Source organism: Sapajus apella, unplaced genomic scaffold, assembly GCF_009761245.1.
Source record: "Sapajus apella isolate SASKATOON/1434 unplaced genomic scaffold, GSC_monkey_1.0 scaffold85, whole genome shotgun sequence".
In the NCBI taxonomy this organism is placed as follows: domain Eukaryota; kingdom Metazoa; phylum Chordata; class Mammalia; order Primates; family Cebidae; genus Sapajus; species Sapajus apella.
In genome coordinates, this window is record NW_022437025.1 from 2179603 (window position 1) to 2203905 (window position 24303).

Consider the following 24303-nt stretch of genomic DNA (forward strand, 5'->3'; position numbering starts at 1 on the left):
GGAGGGAGGGAGGAATCCAAGAGGCAGACAAACCATAGAGGAAACTATAAAACCATGTTCAGTGGGAAAAAAAGAATAAAACTGCTCATAAGATTTGGGGTGACTTTTATTTCCTTCTTTATTTGTTTTGTTTTTTTAAGAGACAGGGTCTTACTCTGTCACCCAGGCTGGAGTTCATGGCAGTCATAGGTCACTGCAGCCTTGACCTCCTGAGCCCAAGCGATCCTCCTGCTTCAGCCTCCGACGCAGCTGGGACCACAGACACACACCACTGCACCTGGCTCATTTATTTTTACTTTTCATGAGACGGGGTCTTGCTATGTTGTCCAGGCTGGTCTTGAACTCCTGGCCTCAAGCAATCCTCCTGCCTCAGTCCCCAAAGTGCTGGGAGTACAAGCATGAGCCACCAGACCCCGTCTCTCCTCTTTATTTTCCAAAGTTTCTACAATGAACAGGGACCACGTTTGTAACTGGCAAACAGGGAGTCAGTGTTCCTTTTGGCAGCAGGCAGAGGCTGGAAATCTGCTTCAGGGTGTCCCTGGAAGGAACGAAGGACCGGTCTGAGTGGAGTTTCTGTCATCTAGACAAGAAACTTACAAGGGTGACTTTGAGGGGACAGAAGGTTCTGGATCAATGAGCTGAGGCTAGATGAGGGGAAGCTGAGCTTTAAAAAAATGTCAACTTCTCTAAAAGGATTCACTGACCACTGAGAAGGAGCGAAAGAAGCCAGGAAAATGAAAAGAGCTGCAGGGTGTAGGTTCCAGAACATTTGGCTGACTCACGGTTGGCTGTGGAGGACAATGTCCGCACTGCCCAGTGCCAGCACCTGAGGAAACGCTGCAGAGAGGGGCTCCTCCTGGCTGGGACCCTCGGCCAGGACTCCAGCGGGCCGTGTGCCCACCCGCCTCCTGCCTGGCCGGTGCCTGGGAAGCCGTGTCCTTCCCCCGGAGGCTGCCACCTGCCTAGCCAGGAACACAGGCTCCGGGGGTCTCGGGGCATCTGGCCTGGCAGGCGGCTCTGTGCATCCCTTCATTTGCAGCACATGGAGGCCTGGCTCACACGTGGGATGGGGAGCCAAGCCGGGGCCACACCTGCTGCTCCCTTTGAGCCCTCCACGCCACAACCTCAGGGGCGGCAGCGGCACGGGCCGGGTGAGTGGGTCTCACGGTCAAACAGCCCAGGCTCTTCCAGATACTCTCAGCTGAGGCAAATATACCACCCTCTCCATCCCAGTCTCTCCCGCTGCAGAATGGGGGGACACACTGCAGCCACACCTGTGCCCGACACTGGCCTGCCACAAAGGTTACTTAACACCAGCCAGATGTCCTGACACGGGGCTGTTTGAATTTTCATCAGCCTTCTGCATGTGTGAAGCTGGTCTCCTGTGTCTGTCTAAGGACCCCCACCGCCTTATTCCCTCTGTATCGGTGTAAGGTGATGCCTGGGAGGGCAGCCCACGTGTCTTGTTCCGTGCTGGGTCTCTGGCGCCTGGCCCAGCCACCCCGGAATGCGCTTGAGACACAAATAAGTGGGTGAATGAATGATGCTCCCAGGTGCCTACTGCCTGCACCTTGGATGGGACAGCTGCCATCTGCTGCCGCCGCTGACCTGATTTCCAGGTACCTCTGGCACAGCGCTGGGCCCAGGCACTGTCCTAAATCGAACCGAGAACGTGCTGTCCTGACCACCTGGTGATGTGCTTGCTCTCTCGGAGCCTTGGCACCTGCCAGAAACGCTTCCCTGGAAGATGGCACCCCCTCCCAGGGTCCTTCCTTTCCTTAGCGTCTGTGCTGAGCTGCGTGAGGCCTCAGCTGAGGCCGCGTTAAGAGGCTGCATCCGTGGTGAGGCACAGAGCTCACGTCAGGAAGGCAGGAGGAGCTTCGCAGGGGGATGTCCACTGCCTCTCACCTGGGCAACCCCCACTCGCAGCAAAGGATGGGCAGGCCCCAAACCAAAGATGCCCCCCTTATCCTGTTCAAAGAATTTCTGATGGGTTCACGTCAAACTCGGAGAAAAACGATCCACTTGCCAATGAACTGGGCCTGCGCCCCTGAGGAAAGCCCCCAGCATTTGGGGAAAAGGCTCCGGCTGACACGGCCAGAAACCTTAGGCTGCATCGCAAAAACGGCCTCACCCAAAAGAGGAGAGGCTGTCTGCGGAGGCTGCTCAGGGTGCTGGCACCTCTGTGACAGCAAAAGCCTGGAAACAACCCCAGGCCAGCACCGGGGCCTGAGTGCAGCTTCACATGGGTCCTCGCTCGAGGTGAAGGCAAGCAGGGATGTCTCTAGCGAGTGACGGGGAGGCTTGGGCAGGAGGCCAGGAGAGCCAGGTGGAGGCCAGTGTCTGCAGCAGGAGGCCCTTTGCCAAATCTGGGGAGGGGGATACACAAGTGTGTATCTGAACATCGGCTCCTGTGTCCTTGCTTATGTTTTAGAAAATTGAAGGATACTATAAAGCATTCTTAAACCGTTCCCTTTGGGGGCAGGGGAGAAAAGGCTCCTGCAGACAGACTTCTCTGGGACTCTTATTTACAGATTTGACTGAGAACCACAAAAAGATAAACTTCAATCCACCATCGAGGGCAATCTCTACACACGTAATGCTGAATGCCACCAGTGAACCTGCTGTGAGGAAACGGTGTGCAGGATACTGGAGCCATCGGCTGACCGCTGGCAAGTGGGGTATGCCCCATGGACAAACAAAGACAGTGACCGGTGTAAGGAGGGATGTGGAGACTGGAGCCCCTGTCCACAGCTGCCTGGATGCCAACTGCGGCCACGTAGGAAAGTAACCTGGCAGCTCCTCACCGTGCCAAACACGGATGACCACATGACCCACAATTCTGCTCCCAGTGAGCCACCCAGATGAGCTGAAGACGCAAGTCCGCACAAAAACTCCTATGAAATTTTCATCACAGCCGAAACGTACAAACAACACATCCACCATCCACCGGGGGATGGAGACACGAGATGGCCTCCCCACGCAGTGAGCGTGATTCAGCCACAGAAAGGAACCACACGCTGCTGTGTGCTTCCACGCCATGGCCGCACAGATGTCATGCTCGGTGGAAGAAGCCGGCCCTGGAGGTCACACACCACAGATGCTCCTCGACTTAATCCATCACGTCCTAAGTCAGAAATGCATCTAATGCTCCTAGCCTTCCAAACGCAGACGGACAGCTCCTGCTGGTTCGAGTCACCTTCCCGCCATTGTTAAGCCGAGCCATCGTAAGCTGGGAGCCACCGTATGGGAGGGTGTTCATAGGAAATATCCAGAAGAGGCAAATCCATCGATGAAAGTAATTGAGGCAGCCAGGGCCTGGCGGGGAGTCGGGAGGGATGCCGGGACCCAGGCCTAGCCCACCCAGCCCACAACACAGGAAAGAGCCACAGGGAGGCCCGGAGTGGGCAGCAGAAAGGAAGAGGAAGCGTGGGAAGAGCAGCCTGAACTTTGCGGGGCCCTGGTGACTTCTGCTCCGCCAGAGAGCCCACAACCTGGGAGGACACAGCATAGGAAGGAGGCGTCTGCCCTGTACCCAGAAGCCCCTTTCCCGTGTGGGGGCCCCTCCTGGGTCTGCCTGCCATCCTCCAGTGCAGCCCTCACTCCTGCACCTGTGACCCCACCTCAGTCTCCATCTGCTGCTCAGCTCCCACGGCTCCTAGGGGGCTTTTCTGGCCTCCAGTTGAATCCCCTCCCCTCCCCATCCTCCCTCTCCCTTTCATGATAGAGAGGCCTACAGGCGTGGCCACAGCCAGGGTGGGAGCCCTGCAGGGTGGGGTCCTGGCAAGGGGGCCGATGGCCCTGACAACGCAGCCATGAGTGTCTCCAGTGTGGGGGATGGGAGCCCATGAGAAGAGACGGGAGACCTCCCCACCTCCCCCCAATGCAGGGAAAGGAGGGAGTCCTGGTAGAGCAGAGGCCCTGGGAACACCCCTGGGCATTTGCCTGTAGCTGGTCTCAGGACCCCTCATGGCCCCAGGCTCCATGCCCACCGCCAAGGGTCTGTGCCATGTTTCAGCCCGGTGCAAGTCAGGTGGCCACGGTGGTCAGCAAAGAGAAGTGGGCAGTGCGCTTGGATGCGGCTTAGGGTGAGGGGCCAGGCGCCAGCACACAGCCCACTCCACTGCACCAAGCAGGCACATGTGGCTCACACTGGGGGTGGGGTGGCGGGGCTGCAGCAGGTGGGCTGAGGGCTTGACACTGTGCCCATGTCACCTTAAAGGCACCTGTAACATCAGAATCAGGGAAGCGGCTGCTGGCACACGTTTCCTGGTGCCCAATGTCCCACAGGGCGGGGGCCCCTGCAGCCAGGCCGGCTCCTGCCCTCCTCACACAGACCCCACACCTGGCCAGGGCCCAGACAGCCCAGGTGGAAACACTGCAATGACCAGAGAACGCGCCAGCACCTGCCCCCAGTGCAGAGAGGACCAGCCCAGTCCCTGGGCCAGACTGGCTCTTACCTGGAGCCCAACAGGGGCTGAGGCGCCTCCTGGGCCGAGGGGCTCCCGGCATCCAGCTCTCTGGCCTCGGGCTCCGGCTGACCTGCAGCCCTGGCCTCTCCTGGCGGCCCATTCGCTGTGTCCACTTGGGAACCTGAGATGGGAGGCAGGCACTTGTTGGAAGTGGGGGCTTGGGGCTCCTGCCCGTCGGAGGCATCTTCCGCGGGTGGGGGCGCCTCCCCCTGTCCCTCAGCGGTCCCGTCGCTGGCCTTGGCTAAGCCGGCAGCATACGAGGCGCCAATGACGCCTCCCGGGCTGCACTTCTGCAGACGCTCCACCATGTCCTCCCTGCTGTCCCCGCAGCTCCCGCAGCACACGCAGGAATGCAGGAGGCAGTTGGTGGCTGCAGCGCTAAGCTTGTGGGGGCCGCCATCCACCCCCCCGGCCACGGGCTCCGAGGCGGTCTCCTGGGTGGCGACGGCAGAGTCTGAGGAGCTGGGCGACTTGGGGTTGAAGATGACCGTGGCCGAGAGCTTCATGCCCCCCGTCCGGTGGGCGATCATCTCTGCCGTCTCGGCGTGGTCGGCACCCGCCTCCCAGCCGTCCAGGCGCAGCCGCGAGTCCAGGCAGCTGCAGGAGCTGGAGCCCGCGAGGCTGGCCTTGCCCGCGCCCTGGGCCTCGGGGTGGTTGTTGTTGCACAAGTCCTGCTCCTTTTCCGAGGCGGGCACGTCCACCCGCGCTGCGCCGCCCGGACCGCCCTGCCCTTTCTCCTGGCGGTCGGCCTGGGCACTGCCGGCCCACCCAAATCGGCCACCTGGGGACTCGGGCCTGGCCGGGGCTTCTGCCGACCCCTCCACGTCATCCATGAAGAACACTCGATCCTCCTCATCACTGCCCGACCGCAGGCGGGCTCTGCCTGGAGAGGCCTCCCGGCCCGGGCTGCCCTCGGGTCCCGGCCTGTGTGCGGGGGACTGGCAGGCACTGGGTGGTGACAGCAGAGAGGACATCTCGTCCCCCGCCCTGTGGACCATGCGGCTGAGCTGTTCCAGCTCCTGGTCGTCGTACTGCATGGAGCAGGCCAGCTCTGCATCTGGGTCTTTGGCCTTGGCTGAGAGTGGCCCCTCGGGCGGGAGAGGAGCAGAGAGGGCAGGTGCCAGGGCAGCGGGCCCCGGCACGTCGGCGCGGATGGGGAACTCCACGTCTTGGGAAATGCAGAGGTTCCGTTCCAGCGTGTGGAGCTCCTCCTCCGTCAGCGTCTGGAGCAAATCCCTACGAATCAAGACAAACACCAGGGTAAGGGTCCCGAAAACCACAGCAGCCTCCTCAGCCAGCAGTGAATGCAGCACCCTGGAATCTGCACCAGCAAAGGAACAACCAGTCACTGAATGCTTGCAACTGAATTCACACCAGCACGTCTCCTCCAGCACAGAACAAGGCTCGGGTCTCGCCGGCCAGGACAACAGTGTGTGAGGTGGCCGGCTGAGATTCTAGTAGCTTCTTTTTAAAAACAAGATTCTGGAACATTTTGCAGAAAACAAGAAAGCCCTGATTCTTAGGCATGTGGTAGTTGCATGAATAAAAACTCTGAGGAGTGAAAAAATACATGCTGGTTTACACACAGACCTTCATCCTTTCTTTCTGCAAACACCACTGGGCACCGGCTTTGAGGCAGGAGCCAGGTGCCAGGACACAAGGAAGAAGGCAGGTGAGCTCCTGCCCTAGTGGGCTTAAACTTGCAGCTGGGTGAGGCAGATGAGAAGCAAGTATTTACACAAACAATGATGGAACTACAATCACGACAGCTGCAACCAAAGAAAATCCAAGCCGTGAAGCAGGGTGCAGCTGGGCGCCTGGCTGAGGATGGGAAGGCTTCCTGGAGGAAGGGGTATTGAGGCTGAGACCCAAAGGTGCAGTGAATTCAGCAATGCTGGGCAGGAAGCACCTGGAGCAGGCTCCCACAGGCTGACTGCGGGCTGTTCATTGCTGGGAGAAGCTCCGGCTGTGCGTGTGGTCTGAGTCCCACATGACATATTCCAGCACAGCCGTGGCTGTCATGAGGGAGTGTGATTTGCAGAGCTGGGCAGAATTTTCATAAGCTGAACCCACCCATGTGAAGAGCACACAGGTTGAGAAGTGAGGCCCCACCCAGGACCCGGGACGCGGCACCCTGGTTCCCACATGACACCATCCTCACTCCATAGGCCTAGCCAGGCACCTGCTCTTGTTCTCTGGAGAATGGGAATTCTCAGTCTACGCTGGCAGGATTTGTTTGCTGATGTTATATTTGTGTAGAATCTCCAGATAAAATACAGGATACCCAGTTAAATTTCAATTTCAGATAAACAACAAATATGTACTTTTAAAGTGTCATTAGAAATAGTTGTAAGTGTATCCCAAATGTTGGCCAGAGTTTGTTGTTGTTGGAAACAGATGCTCAGTGCTGCAAAGAAAAATCAGCACTGAGACAAAGGATCTCTCAGTAAGGCAATTTTACTTTCTGCAGAAAGGGTGCTCTCATTAGCCATCTTGCCACAAGACTACAATGAACAAAGGAAAAGCAGACATATTTGTCCTTTATACATTTGGGGTCGTCCTTACTGCTGTGTCTGATCTCTGTTGGTTGGAGCCAGACCTCACAATTCAAAACTGAACTTGATTGGCTGATGACTTTTTTCTAAACAGGTAAAAGCAATGGAGAACAAAAAGGACGTCTCAATAAGGAAGGGACAGGAAGTTGCTTGTGAAAGGACTTAGAAAATTAATAACAAATATCTTGGTTAAAACACAAGGACATTGAATGTACTATGTGCCTGTGAGCATGTCTAGCACACATTTCTTGGTTAAAGCACAAGGACCTAGAACGTACTTATTCTTTTATATCTAACAGCTACATAGGATAGGGCTTAACAAAGAGTCACTAGTGCAAAGCAAGAAGGCTTTGAAGAAAGTCTTTAAAAGAGACTATTATTTCTAACATTTATTATTATTATTATTTAACAAGAAAGGAAACTTTGAAGAGGAACTTTTCTACTTCCTACAGTTGTTTATCTGAAGTTCCAACTGAACTGGCCTTTCTGCTGTTGTATTGCTAAATCTGGCAATGCTATTTCATAAGATTCACCCATAATAAAGCACGTTGGCACAGGTCACTCATTCTCATGGCTGCACCATCTTCCATGGGGTAAATATACCATAGTTCCTTTATCTGTTACACCTGACAGGTTTTGGCTGTGACCTAGCATCTTCATGCATCTCTCTTGAAGAACACACAAGTGCATCTCTACTGAATGCATATATGGGGTGGGACTGCTGAGCCAGACAGCTGGGAGCAGCTTGGATTCAGCCACGCCTGCCCACAGCTTGGCCGACAGCATGGCTTGCCCCAGGCCCTTGAGAATGCCTAGTGTCTTTAACTGAATCCTTCCTGGTGAGTGAGTCATAGCATCTTATCTTATGGTGGCTTTTCATTGTTTTAGCCTGATGACCAATGAAGTCAGTCACAGTTTATATCCTTATTAGCCCTTAGGTTTTCTCTATGTGAACTTCCTGTTCAAGCCTTTTGCCCATTACTAATTGGGTGGTGTGCCTTTTCTTATTGACTGACGGGAATTCTTTATATATTTTGGATTTGAGTTATTTACTAGATATATTCTCCAAATCTTTGGCTTGCCTTTTCATTCCCTTAACCGTGCTCTTGATGAACTGAAGTTTTAAATTTTAATAAAGTCCAATTATAACATTTTTTCTTTATGATTAGTACTTTCTGTCCTGTTTAAGAACTCTTTACCCACTCCAGGGTCACAAAGATGTTCTCCTTGACATTTTTCTCTAAAAGCTTATTATTATTATTATTATTTTTGAGACAGAGTCTCGTTCTTTCCTCAGGCTGGAGTGCAATGGCAGGATCTCAGCTCACTGCAATCTCTGTCTCCTGGTTCAAGTGATTCCCCTGCCTCAGCCTCCTGAGTAGCTGGGACTACAGGTGGACGCCACCATGACCAGCTAATTTTTTGTATTTTAGTATAGATGGGGTTTCACCACGTTAGCCAGGATGGTCTTGAACTTTTTACCTTGTTATCCGCCTGCCTCAGCCTCCCAAGGTGCTGGGATTACAGGCATGAGCCACCATGCCTGGCTGCTTTTTATTATTTTTTAAGAGACAGTCTTGCTCTGTGGTCCAGATCTGGGGTGATCATGGCTCACTGGAGACTCAAACTCCTAGGCTCAAGTGATCCTCCTGCCTCAACCTTCTGAGTAGCTGGGACTACAGGTGCAGACCACCACACCTGGCTAATTATTTTTAATTTTTATTTTTTTAGAGATGGGATCTCACGATGTTGCCCAGGCTGGTCTAGAATCCTGGCCTCAAGTGATCCTCCCACCTTGGCCTCCCAAAGTGCTGGGATTACAACATGAGCCACCATGCTTGGATTTTATTGTTTTACTTTTTATATTTATATCTATACTCTGTCTGGAATTGGTTTTTGTGTGCAGTAGTGGTAAGAACCCAGATGCTAATAGATAACCATATGAGACATTTTTTCTCATGTGGTCCTCTATTGACTCGGCCCATTTATTGGAAAGAAAAACAACCATTCCCACTGTTCTGTAATGTCACATTGTCATACATTGAGGCCTGTGTATGCATTGGTCTGTTCTAGACTTCCTACTCTATTGAATGGGTCTCAAGTCCATCCTTGTACTAGGGCTTTATAATAGAAGGTGTCTCCAACTTTCTTTTTCCTTGTTTTTTTAGAAATGAGGCCTCGTTGTGTCACCCAGGCTGGAGTTCAGTGGTATAAACACAGCTCACTGTAGCACTGACCTCCTAGGTTCAAGAGATCCTCCCAACTCAGCCTCCCAAAGTGTTGGGATTATAGGCGTAAGCCACTGTGCCTGGCCTTTGTTCTTTTTTTTATGAAGTATACACAGCAGAAAAGCATACACATGTTCACCTGGAGACACACACAGGGATAGTCACAGCTGCACTATTTGTGGAAACTACCCAAAGCCCATGGAGAGTAGAACAGATAATGTTCTGTTGCCGCTCCTTGGCTATTCCAGGCCCCTTGCATCTCCACATGCATTTTAGAATTAGTTGTCAATTTCTACAAGGAAGGAAGGAAGGGATGGGGAGGGGAGGGAGGAAGGAGAGAGGGAGGGAAGAAAAGGGAAGGCAGGAAGGAGAGAGGGAGGGAGATGGGAAAGGGAGGGGAGGGGAAGGGAGGAGGGGAGGAAAGGGAGGGGAGGGGAGGGGAGGAAAGGGAAAGAGAAGGGAGGGGAGGGGAGGGGAGGGAAGGGGAGGAGAGGGGAGGGGAGGGGAGGGGAGGGGAAGAAGAAAAGGAAGGAAGGAAGGAGGGAGGGAACCTTCTGGAATTTTTATTGAGACTGCATTGAACTCATAGATTAATTTGAAAATAACTGTATCTTCGGCCGGGCGCGGTGGCTCAAGCCTGTAATCCCAGCACTTTGGGAGGCCGAGGCGGGTGGATCACGAGGTCAAGAGATCGAGACCATCCTGGTCAACATGGTGAAACCCCGTCTCTACTAAAAATACAAAACATTAGCTGGGCATGGTGGTGCGTGCCTGTAATCCCAGCTACTCAGGAGGCTGAGGCAGGAGAATTGCCTGAACCCAGGAGGCGGAGGTTGCGGTGAGCCGAGATCGCACCATTGCACTCCAGCCTGGGTAACAAGAGCGAAACTCCGTCTCAAAAAAAAAAAAAGAAAAAAAAGAAAAAAAAGAAAATAACTGTATCTTCATAACATCAGGCTTTCCACTCTCTGAATGGAATTGCTGTCTAGAGCTTTAAAAATGTATGTTAATAACATAACTCTCAATGGAGGTCTTGGACATCTTTAATTTGACTTATGCTTATGTATTTGCTATTTACTGGTACTACCATAGATGGTATTTGCTATGATTTGTAGGTGGTTTGTCCCCGTCAAAACTCAGGTTGAAATTTAATAACCAATGTGATGGTGTTTAAAGCAGTGTCTTTGTCCTGCCTTGCCAAATCCCAAAACATACATTCTTCTCGGTACCACATCACACCTATTTTTAAAAGTGACTACATAATTGGAAGTAAATCACTCCTCAGTAACTGCATAGCATTTCACAGCTTTCAATGAAATATTGCTTGGCTGCTTGTTTGTTATTTTCCTCCCTTATTCCTTCCTGTCTCCATTGTTAAGCACAATTATTGGCATAAAAGAGGTTTTCAATACCCATTTTTAGACTGCATTCTAGCCCAGGCAATAAAGCAAGACTCCTGTTCTCTCTCCCTCTTTCTCTTCCTCTTTCTTTCATTCTTTTTTTTCTCTCTTTCTTTTCTTTCTTTCTTTTTCTTTCTTTTTTTACATTAAATAAAAAAATAAATAAAAATAAAAATAAAGCGGTGTCTTTAAAAGGTGATTAGGTTGTTAAGGAGATGAATGCCTTTCTCATGAAACCAGATTAGTTACCATAAGAGTGGGCTGTCATGAAGTGAGGCTGCCTCTCGTGCTGGGTCTCTGCACATGCCCCCTTCCCCTGCTGCTTCTCTGCCATGTTATGACAGAGCACGAAGCCCTCACCAGAAGGTAACCAGATGCAGCCACTTCATCTTGGACCTCCCAACCTCCAGAATCATGAGCTAAATGAATCTCCTTTCTTTATAAATTACTGAGTCTCAGGTATTCTGTGTTAGCAACACAAAATTGACTTAAGTATTTTGATTTCATTTTGCATTTATTTATTGCTGGCATACAGAAAGACCATTTATTTTTGTATGTTGATCTTTCACCTATGACCTTGTTAAATCTACTTATAATTTCTAATAGTTTGAAGATGTTTCTGAGTTTCCTAGGTACTTGATCATGTTATCTACATGATATGTCAGTTTTAGTCCTTCATTTTCAATGCAGTGTTACGTGCTATTTTTCCTTTTATTTTTGCCTTTTTGCATTTCCTAGGCCACAATACAATGTTAAATGGAGAAAGTGAATAGTAAACATCTTCTTCCCAATCTCAGGAATGTCTGCCATAGTACACACACAACAGAAAGACACACACAGACATATACACAGATGAAATCTGTATCTATATCTATCTATCTGTAGCCAGATTAAGGAAATTCCCTCCTATTCCTAGTTTGCTAAGAGATGCTTTTCTGGTTTTGTTTTGTTTATTGCTAACAGATGCTTTCACCATAAAATTGGTGTGAAATTTTTTTCAACTGCTTTTCCTTTATCTTTCAAAATTATATGATTTTTCTTCCTATTTCTAAAGTTAATGTGGCAAAACATCAATTTGATTTTCAAATGTTAAGCCAATCTTGCATATCTGGAATATATTTCTCTCTTTTTTAAAAAATGTTGAGATAATATCTTGCTGGGTCACCCAGGCTGGCGTGCAGTGGTCTGATCACAGCTGACTGCAGCCTCTGCCTCCTAGGCTCAAGCAATCCTCCCATCTCAGCCTCCCAAGTAGCTGTCCATACAGATGTGTTACCACCATGCTTGACTAGTTTGTAAACTTTTTGTAGAAATGAGGTCTCACTATATTGCCCAGGTTGATCCCAAACTCCTGGGCTCCAGCGATCCTCCTGCCTTGGCCTCCCAAAGTGCTGGGATTACAAGTGTAAGCCACTGTGCCCAGATATATTTCTCTTAGTCATGATATATCTTATGCATATATGGTTGGATTTCATTTGTCTGTATCTTTTTAAGGGTGTTTGCATCTAGGTTCATGAGAGATTGGTGTGGTTGTTGTTTCTTGTAATATCTTGGTCAGGGGTAAATGTCAAGACTATACTCTCATTGAAAAAAAAAGAGTTAGGGCTGGGTACAGTGGCTCATGCCTGTAATCCCAGCACTTTGGGAGGCTGAGGCAGTTGGACTGCTTGGGCCCAGGAGTTTGAGACCAGCCTGGGCAACACGGTAAAATGCTGTCTCTAATAAAAATACAAAAATTAGCTGGGGTTGGTGCATGCTTGTGGTCCCAGCTACTCAGGAGGCTGAGGTGGCAGAATCTCTTAAGCCTGGGAGGCAGAGGTTGCAATGAGTCTAGATTGTGCCACTGCACTCCAGCCTGTGTGACAGAGTGAGAGCTTGTCTCAATTAAAAAAAAAAAAAAAAAAAGAGTTAGAAAGTGTCTTGTTTTTTCTATTCCCTGAAAGAATTTATATAAGATTTGTGTTATTTCTTCCTTAAATGTTTAGAAGAATACATAAGGAAAGCCATCTGCACCTGATGTTTTCTTTGTGCGAAGGTTTTAAAATAGTGAATTCAACTTCTTTAATAGATACTGAATTAAAAGGTTTCTATTTCTTCTTTTGTTAGCTTCAATTGCTTTTTTGAGGAATCTATCCAATTCATTTAAATTGTTCAATTTAGTAACATAAAGTTGTTTATAATATCCTCTACTATTATTTTGATATCTGTAAGGTCTGTGGTGACATCTCCTTTCCACTTGTATTAATAGTGATTTGTTTTCTCACTTTTCTCTTGATTAGTCCAGCTAGGAATTTATCAATTGTATTAATCTTTTAAAATAACTGACTTTTAGGGCCAGGCGTGATGGCTCATGCTTGTAATCCCAGCACTCTGCAAGGCTGAGGCAGGTGGATCATGAGGTCAGGAATTTGAGACCGGCCTGGCCAATACGTGAAACTCCTTCTCTACTAAAAATACAAAAAAAATTAGCTGGGTGTGGTGGCGGGCACCTATAATCCCAGCTACTTGGGAGGCTGGGGCAGGAGAATCACTGGAACATGGGAGACAGAGGCTGCAGTGAGCCAAGATTGCACCACTGCACTCCAGCCTGGGCAACAGAGCTAGACTTCATCTCAAAAAAACAAAACAAAACAAAACAAAAATCCACTAACTTATGGGTTTGTCTTCTCCCTACTATACATTTGTTTTGCATTTCACTGACATCTGTTCTTATTTTTAATATGACTTTCCTTCTGCTTTCTTGAGGTATGATAAACTTATTATTTCCTAGCTTCTTTAGATAAAATTTTACATCATTGAATTTCATCCTTTATTCTGATTTATAGCATTTAGTGGTATAAATTTCCTTCAAAGCACTGCTTAGGCTTCAACTTAATTTTCCTTTTTGGGTTTGTTTTTTTTTTTTTAGAGATGAGGTCTTACTCTGTTGCCCAGGCTGGAGTATAGTGGCAGGATCACTGCACCCTCAAACTCCTGGGTTCAAGCAATCCCCTACCTCAGCCTCCCAGGTAGCTGGGACTACAGGTGTGTGCCACAGTGCCCAGCTAAGTTTTTTACTGTTGTTTTTAATATGTTAAAGAAAACTGAAGAGGCCAAATTACATAAAGGGTGAAGAATTTAAACAGAATTGGAAACTATACAAATCTATTTGGTTCATTTGTTGTGTGCTCTTTTTCTCTGTTCGTACCTTATTTTGGATGTTTTTTCTTCTATGAATTTGCTAGTTATTCACCTTTACTATTTTAGTTTATCTTAATATTATAATAGAAATCCTTGATTGATCACATTCTAATATAAACAATTGATTCAATCACATTTCCAATACAACTTTAAAATTCCGTTTACCCCTTCCTGTCTTTTCTGCTGCTTGTGTCATGAATTTGAGTACGATGTACAAACTCCACAGACGCTACGATTGTCCTGTACGGTCAATATCCACTTACATTAATCCACACCATGTTCTTCTGTCTCTCTTGCATTAATTTTTTTAAGACAGGGCCTCACAGTCGCCCAAGCTGCAGTACAGTGGCACAATCATAGCTCACCGCAATCTCAAACTTCTGGGCTCAAATGATCCTCCCACCTTAGCCTCCTGAGTAAGATGGAACTACAGGCATGCCACCATGCCAGCTAATTTTTTCTTTTTTTTTCAGTAGCGAGGCAGCCTCAGTATGTTGTTCAGGCTGGTCTCAAACTCCTAAGGTCAAGGGATCCTCCTGCCTTGGCCTCCCGAAGTACTGGAATTACAGACATGAGCCACCACGCCTCCCTCTCTGGCATTTCTACATTTCCGTCTGATAGATTTTTTTTTTTAAGAACTCCAATTGTTTTATGTGCGGACTGCTGATAACAAATTCCTTCAACTCTGTGTTTTGGAATAATTCATGAAGGCAAAATATCACCTTCATTTTTGAAGGATATTATTGCTGGTTATAAAATTCTGGTTGGCAGTTACTTTCCTTTAGCAGTTTTTTTTTTTTTTTTTTTTTTTTTTGAGACAAAGTCTTACTCTGTTGCCCAGGCTGAAGAGCAGTGCTGTGATCTCTGCTCACTGCAAACTCTGCCTCCCAGGTTCAAGGGATCCTCATGTCTCAGCTGGGATTACAGGGATGCACCACCATGCCTGGCTAATTTTTGAATTTTTGGTAGAGACGAGGTTTCACCATGTTGGCCAGGCTGGTCTTGAACTCCTGGCCTCAAGTGATTCGCCTGCTTCAGACTCCCAAAATGCTGGCATTACAGGCATGAGCCACTGCACCTGACCTTCTTCAGCAGTTTAAATATACATCATTTCCCTGCCTGCTGGCTTCCATTGTTTTTGTTTGTTTGGTGAGAAGACAGCTATCCCTCTTATGTTTGTTTCAAAGTAGTATATCTTTTTTCTCTTCCTACTTGTCAATTTTTTTGTCTTTGTTTTTGGCAATTTCACTATGATATATACCCAGGTATGTTTGTGGTTTTTTTGTTTGCAGTTTTCTTGCTGAATCTGTGGCCAGAGATTTTTCATCTTTTGGAATTTGGAGAAATGTTTAGCCATGACTTCTTTGGATATTGCTTCTGCCCCTTCTCTCTATTCTTTCGGGGACTCTAATTATGTATGTTAGACCTTTTGAGTTTGTTACACATCTCTGATGCTGTCTTCTGGTTTTCTGTTGTTGTTTCTTGTGTTTTTTCCCCTCTTTTTTCCTGTCTGAGCTTTACTTTGGGTCTCTTCTATTGAGCTACCCTGAAGTTGACTACTCTGTATTCTGCAGGGTCTAATCTGCTATTAAACCCATCTACTGTGTCCTTATTGACAAATCGTGAATTTTCTCAGCTTTAGAATGTCATCTCTTTCTTCCTTCCTTTCTTTCCTTCCCCTCTTTCTTTTTCTTTAGAGGTGGTGTCTTGTTATGTTGTCCTGGCTGGAGTGCAGCAGCTATTCACACTGTATTGTAATGTGCAGTCCCACTATTGATCAGCACGGGAGGTTTGACCTGCTCCATTTCTGACCTGGGCCAGTTCACCACTCCTTAGGCAACCCGGTGGTTCCCTGCTCCAGGAGGTCACCGTATTGATGCCAAAGTTTCATGCAGACACCTGATCAGCCTAGCGCACTAGGGCTTAGAACTCCTGGGCTCAAGTGATCCTCTTGTCTCAGCCTCCGGAGCAGCTGGGACTACAGGTGCATGCCAACGCTTCGTTGTCTCTCTGTGTAGATTCCCATCCTCTGTTACATCACCCACCCAATTATCTAACTTGCCCCCTTCTATTTTCTTTATTAATCAAGTAATCAGAATTGCATTCAAGTCCTTGGGTGTAGTATCTGGATCGTCAGCTGTCTGCATCCAGTTTCTGGCTCTTCTCTAAACTAGCAGAAGATGTATTTTCTTGTCTCTTTACTTTTTTTTTTTTTTTTTTTTTTTTAAGACAGAGTCTCACTCTGTCACCCAGGCTAAAGTACAGTGCCACGATCTTGGTCCACTGCAACCTCCGCCTCCTGGGTTCAAGTGATTCTCTGGCCTCAGCCTCCCAAAATGCTGGGATTACAGGAATGAGCCACTGTGCCTGGCCAATATGTTAAGCAATTTTGAGTTTTTTTGTATGACAGACACTGGATATAAAAGAATCATAGAGGTTACAGATGGCACTTTTTCAACCAGAGGGGACTGCCCCTTCTCTGTTAGGCTGACTGCATGGAGCCCATTGTTGCATTCCCTTTGAAAACTCGGCTGGCTGAGGCCTGGCTGTGCTTCAGTCTGGTTACTGCAGCTCTGAGCCAGCTGGGCTCTCCGTCTTAAACTCCTTCCAAGTTCCAGCCCAGCCTCTAGTCGCACAAACTTCAAAATCTGGCATATGTCTCTGGCATGCTTTTTTTCTGAGACGGAGTCTTTCCTGTTGTCCAGGCTGGAGTGCAGTGGTACGATCTTGGTCCACTGCAACCTCCGCCTCCTGGGTTCAAGTGATTCTTGTGATTTGGCTTCCCAAATAGCTGGGATTACAGGCGTCCACCACCATACCCAGTTAATTTTTGTATTTTTAGTAGAGATGGGGTTTCACCATGTTGCCCAGCCTGGTCTCGAACTCCTGACCTCAGGTGATCTGTCCGCCTGGGCCTCCCAAAGTGCTGGGATTACAGGTGTGAGCCACCACACCCAGCCTCAAGGCATGCTTTTGTTCCTAAGCACCTGGGAAGTGCAGGAAGTCTGCTGTTGTGGGCTTTCTGCCTGGATTTCCTGCTTTCCTGGACTAGACCGGCAGGTGTGTTGCTTGGATGCCCCCAAGCTGCCGGCCTGTTCCACCAGACCTTGCGATTGGATGCTCTTTCTCCAGCAGAGCTTCTCTGCCCGGGAAGCCGGGGCTCTGGACAAGCCTGGAATCGTCAAATCTTCCTGGGAAAAAAATATCCAAGTAGACTGCACCTCACCTCCAAAAGGCTCCTCTAGCCAGGGTTTTAGTTCACCCAATCGTCACTTCCACAGCTCAGGTACCTTTCAAAACAGGATCTTCCAAATGTGTCCAGGTTTTTGTGCTTGTCACAGCTGGAGAATGGGCCCAGTGCAGCCGGGGCCTCCTGTCCATCCCAAAGCGGTAGTTTTGCCCAGCTTTTAAAAAGATGTGCAGTTGGCTGGTTATATCTGCCTGTATTTCACAGCAGACATGTATTAAAATATCCACTCACCAAATTTCATCGTGTTTTTTGCAGGTTCCTTCTTAAGGGCTCTACCCAGATGCCTCTTTCCAGCTTACTCTTCCAGGGTGGCACAAAATCCTGAGCTGAAGGCTGCCTTTCTTTTTTTTTGAGACGAAGTTTCCCTCTTGTCTCCCAGGCTGGAGTGCAATGGGGCAATCTCCACTCACTGCAACCTCCACCTCCCAGGTTCAAGCAATTCTCCTGCTTCAGCCTCCTTCTCCTGTCCCTCCAGGAGGCCCCTGCTCAGCTCTGTCGGCTCAGAGAGGCCACCCAGGAAAGCCCTTGGCCCATGTGAAGGGAAGGCGTTGTGTTTTAAAAGGGGCCCCCCATGCAGACACAGACGTAAACCAGTAACTAAAGACAAAGGGCACAGGTGGAGCGTCCTGACGCCAACACATGCGAGCACTTCGGGGACGGTGGAGATGGTGGGCACGGTGGGGGTGATGGGGGTGCTGGGAATAAGGGGGTGGCAGGAAGGGTGGGGGACGTGGGGACAGCGGGGGCAGCGGGGATGATGGAGACGGTGGGGACAGTTAGCTGCTGCTGTACCATGTCAGGAAGTGTGAGGCTTACTTCCCCAGCTCAGACCAAGAGAGTGCCCACCCTATGCGATGCCCAAACAGAGGCAAAAGCAAGGCCTCTGTGACCCCCATGGGGCCACTTGTGCCCCCAGGAATATTAACCTGCTCACCCTTCCTTACAGAGAGGAGGAGTACCCGGAGGCGGCTACACATGACTTCAGCACCCACCTGTGCCCTCCCCTCCCCTCCCCGCCATCCCCACCTTATTTTCCGCAGCAGCGTGTGGAAGGGCCGGAACAGCTCGGACATGTCTTCCACCTTGCGGTCCAGGTTCAGGGGGCCGTCCGCGTAGACCACGAGGCCACTGCATTTGAGACACAAAAGCCAGATGTCAGGCCCTGCGGCCCCCTGGGCACTGCAGACGCCCAACTTAGACACCTGCAGAACCGAGGCGGCATCACTGTCCCGGCACGGCCGCTGCCTCAGGCTTTGCCTCATGTGATTGCGTTGTAAGTAAGTTTAGAAAAAAGCAATGAAAATTATTACCCAAACTTCATCCTCTTTGGCAGTTGATGAGCTTGTGATCATTGGAGGGTCATAAAGTCATCATAAAAGCATATTTGTACACATCAGCGCTGTAATCAGATAAATTAGCCTCCAGGGTTGTTATCAAAATCTACCTTCTTGCAAGCAAAAAAAACTAGATTTGTGGTTAAATTTATCTGCAGAGTCTTATGAGAATTAGACCTGGAACCATCTTCTCCAAAAGCAAAACCAGCTCGACGTGCGAGCTGAGGCCCCGCACGGGTTCCCCTCCTGCAGCCTGGCCACCACCCCACCACCCCACAAGACCAAAGCAGCCTCCCTGTCACCCTCACACAGGACCCACCTCCCGCATGGGTGTCCACCATGCCCCAAGAAGCTCCCCAACTGGGGCCCCATGTGGCCAAGGCTGGCTTTCCTCACTGTCCCTACCCCAGAGGGACAGCTCACGGCCTGTTGAAGGACAAGCCTCCCAGACACCACCTTCAGTGGCCCCCACTCCTTTCTTCCCACCGTCCAGCCCTGCCCTGCTCAGAGCATGCCTTGATCATCTGTCTCAGCCCCTCTCTCCATCCCAGAGGACCTTCTCTGGGTGCCTCCTCCTGGGTCTCCTGGGACCAGACCATGTCTCAGGTGCCCGGGGAGCATCTGCCCACGAATTCATCACCTGTCCCTCATCATCATCATCCTGTTCATCCTCATCAGAGCACAGACGAGGGCCACATGGGCTTGTCTGCATATATGGAGCACCACCGGCCTGTCTCTTTCAGCAGAAGTGATACCAGGGTCAGGTCCGGCCAACACCATCCAACACGAAGTCCCCGGCAGCTCAGGGAGTCTCCTTGTCTACCACACCCAGCTCAGTGAGAAAGACTGATAAACAGAATCGAACAAAGGGAATGTTTCTCCCTAAAAATGGCTAGGTTTCGTGTGCAGAAAGCAAGCTTTGAAAGGCACAGGAAAAGAATGTGCAGGGCACAGTGGCCCCAGGCCCTGGGGAGTGGCCAGCCCAGCCGGACAGGGGGCTGTGTCCTGACCACCTGTGGGTGAGGGGACAGCACAGCCAGGCCTCCATTCTGTTTGGTCTCCTTTGTGGCTTTTACACGAGCTGCCCGTCATGATCAAATGAACAATATTCAGGGGACAATTGAACAAACAGAACCTTAACTTCGAATCAGGCAGTCTCGGGACAAAGGCAGAGTAAAGCAGAGCAGGGAAGGGGCAAGCGCCTGACTCCAGCATCCTGGCCTCAGGGAAGCTGCCCCCAAACCCAGCAGAGCTCCCTCCCCTGCTGTGCACAGGCCTCAGCCCCTCGATGACCCATGTACACAGCGTCTGCCCCTCTGGAAACCTTGCTCTGCCTGCACAGGGCAGCAGCGTGGCCGAGGGAGGATCCAGCTGCCCCCCAGGGCAGTCAGCAGGATTGGGGGATGAGGCAGGCCCAGGAGAGCAGCTGGTCAGGAAGCTCAGACCCTGAGGCTGCTGCGCCATGTCCTCCAGGGGGCTGGGGGGGACCCAAGGACCCCGTGGGCCGTATCCCTGCGTCCAGCTCTGTTGGCTTTCTCATGCTGGATGCAGGGCACCGTGCCCTCCACAGGGGCTGAGCCCTGCTGCTCGGTGGCTCTGCAGTTGCCTGAACTACCGATAAGACACCTGTGGGACAGGAGCTCAGACCCAGGTGCTGAAATAATGGAGCATGGGGGCTGGAGGTGTGAGGGTGGGGGGAGCAGCCCTGGAGGCTCAGCATCTGTCTCTGCACCTGGCCCAGCACTTGCAGGAATCCAGCTGAGGGGCCTCAGAATGAGGCCTGGGAATGAGCTATTACCGGGAACAGGGGGCCCAATGCAGCTGCTGCCCGTGGCTACAGCCCCACAGAGCTGGGGGATCCAGGCATCTCGCCCTCACGGGCCACTCAGGCCTGTGTCCATGCTGCCATGAACAGAGGTAAGGCAGCACCCACAGGTGAGCCTGGCAGGCAGGTGGTGGGATCCTGGGGTCTCAGTACAGCCAGGGGCATCATGAGGGCATCTTGAGGGCTTTGGCCCAGGTCCAGTTAAGGTGAGCAGGTGATTACAAGTACGTGCCACCATGCCCGGCTAATTTTTTTAGTAGAGATGGGGTTGCACTGTGTTAGCCAGGATGGTCTCGATCTCCTGACCTCATGATTCACCTGCCTCAGCCTCCCAAAGTGCTGGGATTACAGTGTGAGCCACTGTGCCTGGCCCGTTTTCTTTTTTCAAAGAAATTCATATAACAACAATGAACTGTTTTAAAGGGCACGATTCTGAGGCATTTTCTGCATTCACAGTGCTGTGCACCCATCACCTGTCATTTCAAAACGTTTTTATCACCCCAGGAGACACACCTTTAGTAATCACCACCGACGTCCTTGCCCCAGACACTGGCCATCTCTCATCTGCTTTCTGTCTCTATGAATTGGCCTACTCTGGGTTTTTCACATAAATGCAATAACGTAATACATGACCTTTGTGATCTGTTTTCACCTTGCACTGCGTTTTCAAGGCTGGTCATGTTGTGGCACATGGCAAGTGTTCCCGCGTGTATAATTCTTCATTCATCCACGGCAGACACCTGGATTGTTTCTGCCTTTGGGCTGTTATGAAGAATTCCGCCACAAACATTCATGTATAGGTTTGTTCGAGGACGCATGTTTTCATTACTCTTGGTGAACGCCCAGCAGGGTATGTGGGATGTCCATATGGATCATATAGGTCTAGGTCTAACTTTTTAAGGCACCACCGAACTGTTTTCCATGGCAGCTACAGCATTTCACGCTCCCACCAGCAATCCAAGGGCTCTTACTCCTCCACACTCTCAGCACGTGATCTGCTCCATTTTTCTGACTGCAGCCATCCTGGTGGGTGTGAAGTGGCATCTCATCGTGGTTTTGATTTGCGTTTCCTTAACAGTCAATGATGTGGAGCATGTTTCCATGTGCCTGTGTGCCATTTATACATATTCTTTGGAGAATTGGCTGTTCAAGTCTTTCCTCATTTTTAAATTGGGTTGTTTGTCAACTTGTTGTTGAGTTGTGAGGGCTCTTTATATTTTCCGGACCCTAAATCTTCATCAGACACGATTTGCAAATACTCGTTAGGTTGTCTTTTCATTTTCCATATAATGTCCTTTGGTGCATAACGATTTTGAACATTGATGAAGTCCAGTTTCTCTTTTTATCTTTTTGTGCCTGTGCTTTTGGTGTCAAATCCACTGCAAAACCCCAAAACAAGTAGATTTACCCTCTATATCAGTCAGAGTTCTCTAGAAAAACAGAACAAGAGAGAGATTTATTTTAAAGAATTGTTTCATCCAATGGTGGAGGCTGGCAAGTCCAAATTCTGCTGGAGACCCAGAGAAGAGTTGACATGGCAGCTCCAATCCAAGGGGTCTGGAAGCAGATTGCAGTCTGCTTTCTCTCAAGGCCTTCCACTGATTGGATGAGGCCCACCTACCCACACATGGAGGGTCGTCAGCTATATTCAGAGTCTACTGATAATAAACGCTAATCTCATCTTTAAAGCACTGCACAGCATGAGGACATGAGGTTATGTCCACCTTGCACAAGCGGATGCTACATTGGACACTGATGGGCAGAATCATCCATTCAATGAAGCACAATTTGTGTTGAACAAGACAAGCTGGGTAAAGCATTTGAAGGTGCTTTTGAGGTATGGAGATAGCATTCAACTGATCTTCAGTCCTCCCCTGATGACAAAAATTATCTGGCTTTCATCAACCACTGTCCTCATGTCAGAGGACATTCCATCTGCTAAGGAGTGCTGCCCACAGACTAACCTATGTATAATAACAGCAGGAAGAAGCTCTGACCGTTTGAACACCTTCACAAATCCCCACGTAATGCCAAGATGGCATCTTGTATCCAGGGGTAGATAAAACCAAAGACATCTTTCCATTTGTATTGAAAAATAAAAACCTGACCTTTAGGGGAAAAGTGAAGTCAACCGGAACCCCATGACTTACTCAGAAAATGGCCAGGGCCCTGAGGAATTACGGAAGAACTGGAGAAATCACCAAAATCCAGAGGGAGCTGACTCAACAATTTACCAAGGCCATCCTCCAAAGACTCTATCTTATTTCTTGGGGAAAGTGATCTTCTACTCACAGTATGTTCAGCCTGATCAAGAATATCTCAGTTTAAATAACTGGAATGCAAATTATAACTATACATATGCCAATTACCATGAGCTAAGTCACCCTGATTGCTAAATATACACTCAGGTTTCATGATTTCCTGGCATCAGAAATCCCTACAAGCTTCAGGATTTTTCTCTTAAACCAAATGCCAAAGAGAAAAAAAAATAATTAACTTTATTATTGCTATCTTTTATCAAATAGCATATACTCTATACCAGCTTGGTGGGAAATCCTGCCAATGAATGCATTTATTGTGGGAAATGACCAAGCCCTACGTGAGAGTACAGACTCAATGGCCTTGCTCTTACTATTCTCTATGCAACCCCTTTCTTCCAGATTAATACTGCCAGTACAGGTAACTAACAATGATTCAAACATTTTTTCTGTCATATACTCAGGTGAAAAATCACTCTAACCTATATTTGATGGCTTTATAAAAAATCATTTACAAAAAAATGATTGCATACGATAAAAGCATTTGTTCCAAAATACATTCAAGGCTTTAAAAACTTCAGTGAAAATGTATATTCGGTTCCCTTACTCATTTTTTATCTTTTCCTCTCTTTTTAAATCTCTGGTTTTTTTTTTTTTTTTCTTTTAAGAGACATAGTCTCACTCCACTGCCCAGACTGTAGTTCAATGACGTGATCATAGCTTACTGCAAACTGGAAATCCTGGGCTCAAGTAATCCTCTCATAGCCTCCCAAGTGGCTGGGACTACAGGCACACACCTCCACATCTGGCTTTTTCGCTGTTGAGTCAAGGTCTCGCTATGTTGTCTAGGCTGGTCTCAAACTCCTGCTGTCAAGCAGTCTTCCTTCCTTGGCATCCCAAAGTGTTAGAATTACAGGCATGAGCCACCATGCCCAGTCTGTTACCCACTGTTTGATTGTTTTCTTGCTATTGAACTGAGTTCTTTATATGTGCTGCATATTAACCCATCAGATGTATGAATTGCAAATATTTTCTCCCAATCCATAGTTTGTCTCTGCACCCTATTGTTTCTTTTGCTGTGCAGAAGCTTTTCAGTTTGATGTAATCCAATTGATCTATATTTGCTTCTATTGCTTACACTTTTGGGCCAAATCCAAAAAACCACCACCCAGACCAATGTTGTGTAGTCTTTCCCCTGTGTTTTCTTCTAGTAGTTTTAGAGTTCCTGGTCTTATATTTAACTCTTTAATCCGTTTTGAGCTGATTTTTTAAATATGGTGTGAGATAAGCTTCATTCTTTGACATGTGAAGATTCAGATTTCCAAACCCCATTTATTGAAGAGGCTGTCCTTGTCTTCTTGGCACCTTTGTTACTTCAGTTGCGTTCATCTATGGGCTCTTTATTCTTTTCCACTGGTATTTGTGTCCTGTTGCTTTGTTTGTTTTTGCCAATTCCAAGCTGTTTTAAAATTACTATAGCTTTGTAGTACAGCTTAAAATCAGTTAGTGTGGTACTTCTAGCTTTGTCCTTTTTGTTCATGATTGCCTTGGCTATTCATGGGTTTTTATGATTCTACATGAATGTTAGGAATTTTTTTGTCTTTCCATAAACAGAACGATGTTGGGATTTTGAAAGGGATTACATTAAACCTGTAGATTGCTTTGGGTAGTATGGACATTTTAACAATATTAATTCTTCCAATCCATGAACATGGGATATCTTTCCTTTTATTTGTCTTCTTCAACTGATTTCACTGATGTTATATCATTTTCAGTGTACAGGTTTTTCACCTCTTTGGTA

At 48.6% G+C, this 24303-nt stretch overlaps 1 protein-coding gene and 1 pseudogene across 2 annotated transcripts in view; one reads left to right on the top strand and one right to left on the bottom strand.

The window, feature by feature from the left end:
• ZFYVE28 (zinc finger FYVE-type containing 28) overlaps positions 1–24303 on the bottom strand; it is a 156899-nt gene that overhangs the window by 40279 nt on the left and 92317 nt on the right. For both annotated transcript variants that reach the window (XM_032253962.1, XM_032253963.1), the window contains exons 7-8: positions 18112–18213; positions 4461–5708 (exon numbers count right to left, since the gene is read on the bottom strand). In XM_032253962.1, the coding sequence (XP_032109853.1) occupies positions 4461–5708; positions 18112–18213 (1350 nt within the window). The remainder of the gene's footprint in view (positions 1–4460; positions 5709–18111; positions 18214–24303) is intronic.
• Positions 20206–22640, top strand: LOC116533910 (annotated as a pseudogene).